Source organism: Lutra lutra, chromosome 14 (genome assembly GCF_902655055.1).
Source record: "Lutra lutra chromosome 14, mLutLut1.2, whole genome shotgun sequence".
In the NCBI taxonomy this organism is placed as follows: domain Eukaryota; kingdom Metazoa; phylum Chordata; class Mammalia; order Carnivora; family Mustelidae; genus Lutra; species Lutra lutra.
The window spans coordinates 44,098,173-44,107,457 of NC_062291.1; the positions used below are offsets into that span (position 1 = coordinate 44,098,173).

General features: G+C 44.7%; 1 protein-coding gene across 1 annotated transcript; it reads right to left on the bottom strand.

The window, feature by feature from the left end:
- Positions 1 to 609: 609 nt before the first annotated feature.
- On the bottom strand, positions 610 to 4,679 carry LRIT2 (leucine rich repeat, Ig-like and transmembrane domains 2). Its single transcript, XM_047701614.1, has 3 exons — positions 4,570 to 4,679; positions 3,284 to 4,065; positions 610 to 1,358 (listed from the first exon to the last, which is right to left on the bottom strand). Exons 1-3 carry the CDS (start codon positions 4,677 to 4,679, stop codon positions 610 to 612), a joined length of 1,641 nt encoding a protein of 546 aa, XP_047557570.1.
- Between the last annotated feature and the right edge of the window lie 4,606 nt (positions 4,680 to 9,285).

Consider the following 9,285-nt stretch of genomic DNA (forward strand, 5'->3'; position numbering starts at 1 on the left):
AACAGAGAGTCACATCACCCATCAGATTCTCATTGCCCCATAGGGGAGCTTTTTGGAGCCTCAAATTTATGTGATCTCATTGGGAGTTTGCGGTAAGAGGAAGAAGAATACTTTCTGAAGGAGACACAAGAATGTGGCAGAGCAGACATTTAGGGGAAACAATGGAATGAGAGCCCCTCTCAAGCGGTGCCCCAGCCAGCTGGTTAGATGGGTGATGTTACACAAGCCACCGTAACTTGCTGGGCTTCGGCTCGTTCACCTCTAGAAAGGGGTGGAATTCTACCTTTCTCCAACAGGATAGCACATGCGGCATGTCCTATGTAATTGTTACAGGGCTCTATCTATGGAAAGAGTAATATGTGTTGACTTCTAGCCATCATGCATAGTAAGATAATTAATTGGACCAGCATCCCTTCCATGAAGAATTGTGTCTTCCTGATCATTGTGTCAAGTTCAGTGCCTGGAACAGAGTAAGTGCTGAATAAATAGTGTTGAATAAGTGGGTCAAGGCAAGCTGAGTTGCCACAGAGGTTGGGTTTGGGGACTAATGCCCCACGTTCCCTGCCACAATGCCCACCCCCCATGACTGCCATGCCCAGCCTGAGCTGTTCAGCCCCAGTCTTCCTCTCTGTCTTTCTCCTCATGCCCTTCAGCATCTCTGGGGCCCAGGCCATCCTCACAGACTGCTATGGGTTCTCTGCAGGAGGAGTCCCACTGCTGTGGCGCCGCACGTGGGCACCTGGGGGCCTTCCTGCGCTGAGGACAGCAGTGCAGCTTCCATTCCCCACAGCTGCAGGGAGCCTGGGCTGCCCAGACGTAGGCACCCACGGGCACCACAAGCAGCACAGCACACAGGACCACTGCGACATGCAGCAGGCTCTCCCGGCCCTCCAGCTCGTGGTGGTCTCTGCCCGTCACGAAGACCACACACCGGCCCCAGCGTGCGGGCTGGCCCTCCAGGCTGAGGCATGCCTCATATTTCGTGCCAGGAAGGAGGTCCTCCACAGCGTACGTGTTGATTCCGGGGCCAAGGTGCACCACTTCCTTCCTGAGCGTTTCATCTGATGTAAGGTAGAGGGTGAACCATTTCTCCTCGGGGGCATCTGCCACTGCCAACCACTCCAGCAAAATCCCATGCACTGTCTGCTTGATGACCCTCAGGTCAACATAGGCATTGTCCTGTGAAGGGAAATAAGGAGGCAGGGCCTGGGTGGGCTGGACGTGGAGGGAGATGACAAGAGTGCTCCTACCCAGGAAGTTGGAGGCCACACAGGTGTAATTGCCTCTGTCTACCAGATGGGCAGCAGGTATGACCAGTTCCGACAGAGCAGTGTCTTCTGCAGTAGACGAAGTCAACACTGGGAAAGAGAGAGCAAAGCAGCTCGATAGACACATCTCTGACAAAAAGCTGGACAGTTCAGCAATGCCAGTTATTTCTTTTTAAGCTGGAGGTGACCATTTATTAAGCAATGTTTGGTGCTGCGTATTTGCCTCTCAGCCCCCTTGTAAGGTAAGTACCCCAGTTTCACACATAAGAAGCTGAGGATAGGAGTGAATAAGCAACTTGCCCACAGGGAGAGATGTTCAGAGGCAGTGACTGATCAGGAACCTCGTTCTTCCGCCTATAAAGACCACACTTCCAACCTCACTAGCTGTTCCCAGCAGCAAACCACCAGAAGTGTTGCTGAGCTAACAGCATGGTTTTGGGGAGATCTCTTATAACGATGTGGTATTGTGCACTTCAAAAATTGTCTTTTGGGGGCACCTGGGTGGCTCTGTCAATTAAGCATCCAACTCTTAGTTTCAACTCAAGCCATGATCTCAGGGTCATGAGATCGAGTCCTGTGTTGGGCTCCATGCTCATCAGGGAGTCTGCTTTTCTCCCTCTCTCTCCATCTCCCTCTATCTCTCCCCACCACTTGTGCTCTCTCTATTTCCAAAATAAATAAATAAATCTTAAAAAAATATTTAAAAGAATTGCCTTTTTACTTCCCAGATATGGAGAGGCTTAGAGTCTGGATCCAAATGCCTAGATTCTATCCCTTAAAAGTGTATGGTCTTGGACCAGTTGCTTAGATACTTTTGGCCTCAATTTCCTCATTGGTAAAATGATAGTAAGTTTGATAGTAAGTCTGATAGTAAGTGCTCAGTGTGAGCTGTGTTATTACTGAGAGGATACATATAACATGGTACCAAAGAAACTGACTACAGAACACTAAAAAAGACATGTGCGTGCATCTCACTGTTCTTCAAGATGCTACAAAATAAATCCTACATTTCTCCACTGGTATTTAATCTTAACCCAATAAGATGTGATTAAAATGATAGGAAAAAGTCAACAGTTCATTTTGTTAGGTATTTTTTAATCTTCCAGCAGTTTGTCACTATGCTTAACAAATATATGGGTAACTAACTGTATTTCTCAAGTTTTACTCATATATTTCTAGTTGTTGTCTAGACAGCATTAAGATGTCATCAGAGAGGCCATCCTTGGCCTTGTGCTGTGTCCCAACCCTGTAGGGTAGCAATAAGGTGATCGCAGCTGAGTTATGAAAAGAGAGCATAGAGTTTCAGGACACAAGAGGCAGGCTTGAATCCCTATGTTGGGGCCCATGGGGGTCATTTCCTTACCCAGGGTCCCAGTATTACAACTTCAAACCAACAAGATCTGAACAACACAGTGGTGGGAAGTATAAAATTCAACCAGTATGTAGGAATTCCCAACCTTGCCCAATGGTAAGAATTACTTGGAAAAGGAGGAGTGGGGAAGAGGAACCCTAGTCAATATACATTAACCTCAGACCCTTCCCTAGACACAAGGAATCTGAATCTCCAGGGCAGGGCCTGGGAATCTTATTTCTAACAAGTACCCCAGATGATTCTGCTCCAGAAATTTTAGGAAATAATTAATAGATAATCTCTAGAATCAGTCCTAGTCAGAAATTCTATGATTTAAAAATACACAGCATAGTATTTTGCATCTAGAAGACTCTCAAAGAACATATTTGTTCATATATAATTTTATAATATTTATACAATATGTCAAGTCTATATATATATATATATCCCATAGAGATCTGCATGCAACCATTTGAAATCATGCCAGTAGTGGAACACTGTCTTGGAAACTTTCTGTTGTGGTGGGTATAATTCAGGCCCACCCCAATCTTACCAGCACCCTTACTTTGCGATTGATCCAGTATAGAACATCCCTACTGAGGCCTCGGTTGCTGTAAGACCTCACTATTCCCCCAGATACATTGAGAGGGTGTCTGTGGCTTACCATTGAATTCCCTCCACATGCTCAGGGGGTAAGTCCACGCAATGGTTGGTGAAGGGCTGGCCCATGCCTGGCATCTCAGGGTCACATTCTGTCCCATCTGGATGGTGACACTGGCACTGGGGGTTGAGACCTGTGGCTTCATGCAAGCACTGAGCTCAGTTTCATGAAAAAGTTGCCCTGCCTTGGAGAGAGGGCTTTGGCACATCAGGTAGGAATTCACCAGGATGACCGGGATGCTGATGGACTTTACAAACTGGACAAGTCCCCTCAAGCGACAGTCACATACCCAGGGGTTGTTGTGCAGTGCTAGCACCATGCTGGAGAGAACCTTGGCTCCACAGCCAGGCTGCGGGTGTTTCTGATAGACTAGCCAGTTCAAGAAGACACTCTTAGATACAACTGTAAGCCTATTGGAGGATAGGTCAAGGTAGGTCAGGTTGATCAAGAACTGAAGGGCTAGCTCAGGGAGCACATCAATCCTGTTGTGTTTGAGATTCAAGACCCTCAGGAGAGGTGTGGCTTGAAATGCTGTCCATGGTACTGAACGGAGTTTGTTCCCCTCCAGTCTCAGCTCTTTCAGTTCTGACAGGTGCTCTAGGGCTCCTGGGTGTATCACAGAGATGTTGTTAAAATTAAGCCAAAGGTATTCCAATATGCTCATGTTGATGAAGGACCCTCGAGGCAGTTCAAATAAGGGTGAATTTTCAATTCTCAACAACTTTAACTGTTCAGGATGGCTCCTTGGGATCTTTCCTAAAGAGATAGATATGCACTGCAGAGCCCTGTACAAGAAACCACAAAAGGTGAATATTGGGGGGGGGGTCTCCTGGGTGGCTCAGTCAGTTAAGCGACTGACTCTTGGTTACATGCAGGTCATGATCTCAGGGTCCTGAGATCAAGCCCTGAATTGAGCTCCCAGCTCAGCGGGGAGTCTACTTTACCTCTCTTTCTCTCTCCCCCTCTTCCCCTCCCCCAACTCATGCACATTCTCTCACTCTCTGTCTCTCTCTAAAATAAGTACATATATCTTTAAGAAAGAAGAACATCAGGCAAGTGATATCAGGTTTATTCTAGCATTAGGTATATGAATTTAAAGAAAAAAGTAGGTGTTATTCACTTGAAATAAAAGAGACCCATTTTGGTAAAAGTGCACAGTTCTCCAAAGTTCAGCACCAACTAGAGATTTGGCTGATTTCCTGCCAAATCTAGGTCTGTTCCCACTCCACTTCATCTCTAAAGAAAGCCCACCCCCTACAACCTCCTGGCATCTTGTCAGCATAGCCCACCTGCCAAAACTGTCCTCTGAGCAGGTACATCCTGGCAGACAGGGTGGCTGAGCTGCATGTGAATCCAGAAAGACCAGAACTAGCAGGAAATAATGGGAAACTGAAGCCATATTCTTCTGTAAGAAATCACCTTGCAAGTTTTGAATAAGTATAGCCCAAGCTTCCGAGTGGCAGATCCTATTATTGGTAATCCATGGTGATGTAGGTCAGCACAGCAGTGGCAAAGCCCCTGGATGCTCATAGGTCTGTTATGGCCCAGATCCCAAGCTCAATAAGAATCCATGAAGAGGAAGCTGTGCCCCTTAACTAAGATCACAGAATTCACCCTTTGTCTGGTTCTTCAGTCTGCGAAGCAAACTCTAAACCAATTGTCCTATTCAGCACTGATACTGCCTTCCCTCAGTTTCTTACAAAATGATCTCAGAAACAAGCAGGTAATACTCTCCTGAGCACTGTGGTTCTGGTTATCAAGCCAGAATCCATCTAATACTTCATTTATCACAATTGGCTCCTGAAAGCTCAAATTTTCAACCACTCTCTAGAAGCGAATGCAGATGGTGGGTGACAAGGATGGGACCACTGTCGTCCCTGGTTTTCTCCCCAAACCTCATGTGATGGATTCATTCGTATACTGCATTAAGACAGCTGTCTCTGCCACATGGATGAGCAGAGTCAGAGAAGCATCACAGTGCAGAGGTTAAACCACAAGACTGCATTTTCTGATTAAGGAAATGTGTGTGTTATCCTGGATCTCACAACTTTCCCTGAATGCTGTGTATTTCACATGATAAACATGAGACTTATGTTTTAAGGTGAGATATATGTGATTTGGGGCACTTGCTCTTCCACTTCTTAATTATTCAACAACTATTTATTGGCCCTCTCCACACACTTTCTAGGTGCAAGGAATCCACTGGTGGGCAAAGCTTTTTAGACCCTACGCCATGGAGTCTTCTCTCTAGTTGATGCTTCCTTGTCTTGAGATCTTTGGAAGGTCACTTAACCTCCAGGAGTCTCAGTTTCTCCTCTGCAAAGTGAGGAAATTAATAAATGCTTTACTGTGTTTCTAGGAAACTTTGAGGTTATGTAAAATAAAGTATCTAACATACAGTAATTATGTTAATTCCCTTCCTACACCAACAGACTTTTGAAGAGCAGCTGATTCCATGGTCCTAGGATCAAGCCCTACATCAAGCTCTCTTCTCAGCAGTGAGACTGATTCTCCCTCTTCCTCTAACTGCTGCTCCCCCTCCTTGTTCTCTCTCTTAAATGAATAAAAAAATATTTTAAAAAAGGATGACCCACCCATATGCTGTCTACAAGAGACTACAAGGTACTTCCTGGTAAATATTGACATTCCATGAGCTCCCCTAAGACTCAGGATATACATTATACTGTACAAAAGGCCTCAAGGAAGAAAATCCTCTTAGTAGTTAACCAGTGATGAGGAAAATGGGTCACCAACTAAGCTGATTACATTCCAGGCTTTCCATCCAAGCCAGATATATTTGTTCAAGTTTCTTGTCTAGCTCTACAATATGGCTAGATCTCTGAAGTCCTCTTAAGGTAAAAATCAAAACAAAGAAAGTGCAGTGGGTGCAAAGCTTGTGCTAGACATAGAGATGTGTGGCCTAGACCCCCTTCAAGGAATGGGTTCATGCTCAGCTGCAAAGATTGCTTGCATGAGATCATGCCCTTCCCAAAGCAACCCATATGCAGCAACTGAGGGTGAAGAGGTCCCGAGGGCCCAGAGAGTTTGGTCTAATGGTGAGGGGGCTCTCTGATCTCACTCCAGAGGTTTGCACCAGATTGGTCAAGATTTTATCAAGCTTTCTTTTTGTGAAAATTTGATTTAATTCACTGCATCACAACCCACTAGTGAATTATTTTCTCACCTCCAAATATAAGGAACTAAAGATATCTCCATCCCCCACAATTTCTTCTATGTTCATCCCAGGCTACCCTCTTCCAGTGAATCCAGCTGAACCTAACATTCCATTGGTTTGCTGAAAGCCTGAGAGTAACAACCACTGGTATGTCATCTCTGGAATTACGCAGGCCACTTCTGCACTGCTCCTTCTCTCTTGACCTCCCTCATCTTCTGATTTTCTTATTTGGCATGTGGGCACAGATGTGTAGCTGTGTTGTCAACTAAGGCAAGAGATTGGGACAATTAAAGCTGGATTATGTCATTTACCTCAAATAACTAAGTGTTGTCCCTAAACTCAAGAGATATAACAACAAGGGGAATTGAAAGCATCTTGGGGGTCATTCCACCCAGACCCACCCAAGTAGGTCTAATGAATCATGGAAAAGTTTGAATTTTCTGTCTCTGTCTCTCTCTTACACACACACACATCCACATAATATTGGATAAACACTAACAAATTCTTGCTTTCAATTCCTGAATATTCATCAAACAAAATTTAATAAAACGAATTGGATGTTACTTGTCTTTAGGCCAATAATTTCTCAATCTTGATTGGCTCTATCAATCATTTAGAGGAAATTTCCTATTTCAATAGGTGGCTGCTTTCATCTGTTGCATTTGTGCTAATTTGAGGAAAGCCTCTCAATCTCATGTATCTAACAATCAGAATTGAGTCTTGGGTCTCGACAGCAGAAATACCTTGATAAATTTCAATCAGGGTTTGGAAAACTACAGCCTGGGAGCCAAATCCAGCCTGCCACCTGTTTTTGTGAATAACATTTTATTGGAATACATCCATGCCCATTAACTTACATATTGTCTATGGCTGCTTTCACATTCCATCAGAGGAGCTGAGTAGGAGTGACAGAGCCTACACTATTTACTATCTGATTTTCTTTACAGAATAAGTTTATTGACCCATGATGTAGACAGCGGTCTTGTCATCTTCCAAGTAAATAATTTCTCTCACCAATGGCTATGGCCCTTAAATTATGTTCAGATGTATCCTCCAGATGATGGCCAGAAAATATCCATATATGGAAATACCATGTGCATGTATACTGGTGGTCTTACGGTTCTTAAGGTTTTCAGTGACTTGAAAAAAAAAAAAACATTTCCATACTGAACTTGCTGTAGATTGCATTGCAGAGATCACCACTGAATAAAGACCCTTAACCTGGCAGAAAGTTATCAAAGGCTTAGACCCTCCAAGAAAAACTGATTGCTACCCTCTATGAATTATTCAACTAATTGGACTTGTTGTTTCATCCGTAAAATCAAGTAGCTTTGCCTCCATAATGGGTTGATGTAAAGATCAAATGAAAGAGAATAGGAAAATATGTTGTAAGGTCATATGTTGCAAGGTCTTTTGTAAATATGAGAGGGAGTACAGAAACTTTAGAAATCACTGCACTGGGACACCTGGGTGGCTCAGTTGGTTGAGTGTCTGATTCTTGGTTTCAGCTCAGGTCATGATCCCAAGGTCCTGGGATTAAGCCCTGCACTCAGCATGGAGTCTGCTTGTCCCTCTCCCTCTGTTCCCCACCGCTCCCTCCCCCCCCACTCACTCTCATTCTCCTCCTCACTCTTCTCTATTTTTCATAAATAAATAAAATCTTCAAGAAAGGAAAGAAATCACTACATCACAGTGTTTCATATTTGGGAATGGTTCAACACAATACGGAGTCTCTTAGTTGATACCAGCAAAATAGTTTCCTTGAACCTCTTGCTATCCCCAAATTTCCTCAGTTGTTAGCTAAAGGCCTTGGCACCAAACACCCTGGTGTTAGATCTCAGTCCTGCAGACAAGACACAATATCGACCCTTTTGCTGGGAACATTCACCCTCACTTGTGTGCAGAGACAACCTCTCAGCGGTTCCCCAGTTTTAAACAAATTGAACAGGAATTCCACTTTGAAATGGCTTCCTGAATAACTGGGAAGGCCCTGAGACACCCTCAGGCACCCAGGGAAGTTTAGTCCAATAACAAAGGTTGCTGCATGGGGACCGAGGTGAGCTGTATGTTGAATGCTCCATGCCACCCACCGTGAATGCTCCCTCAGACTCACATTCCTCCAGCCGGAGAGTAAATGAGCAGGAGTCTCTTCGGCATCATCTAAACCTTTAGAAATTACTGAAAATCAAATGATGATCTAGGAAGAATGGCACCCAGAGACAAAAGTGTTAGAATCCCTAAGTGTAGACAGTGAGGACACAGCATGCATCCCTGCATGGGTGGTACTGAATGATTGTGGCTAATGCATAAAGAGACTGTGTGTGTGCGTGTCCGTGAGTGTTGGGGGCCACGAGGCCTGGTCGAGGGCATTGCCCCACTAGGTTAAGGTTTGAACTAATGCTGGCCTAGCCCTGCTGGGGCGGGATCGCCCCCGCAGGTGACTGCAGAGGGCAGGATAGCCCTGCAGTTAAGCAAGGTCTGTTAGTCTCTTGCCTTTTCCTCTGATACCCGTATCTCTCTCAAATAAAGACCCCTTGCTAATCTGCCGGAAACATCTCTCAGGCTTATGGGCCGGAGCAACTCCAAGGAGATAAATTATTCTGTACCTAGGACAATGGAGAACTTTAAATGTGGACCGCAATAGACGGTTTCCTACCTAAGTTGATGTTTGTCCAAAGCTTTCACAAACTGAGCCATTAAAATACACCCTACCTCCTGCAAAGGTAACACCTTCTTGTTCCTACTTCCCTCCTATATCCTTAGTTTCTACAGAAAACTTCTCATTTTCCATGAACCTATCTCTTGTTTTCCTACAGTTCTTTATTATCTA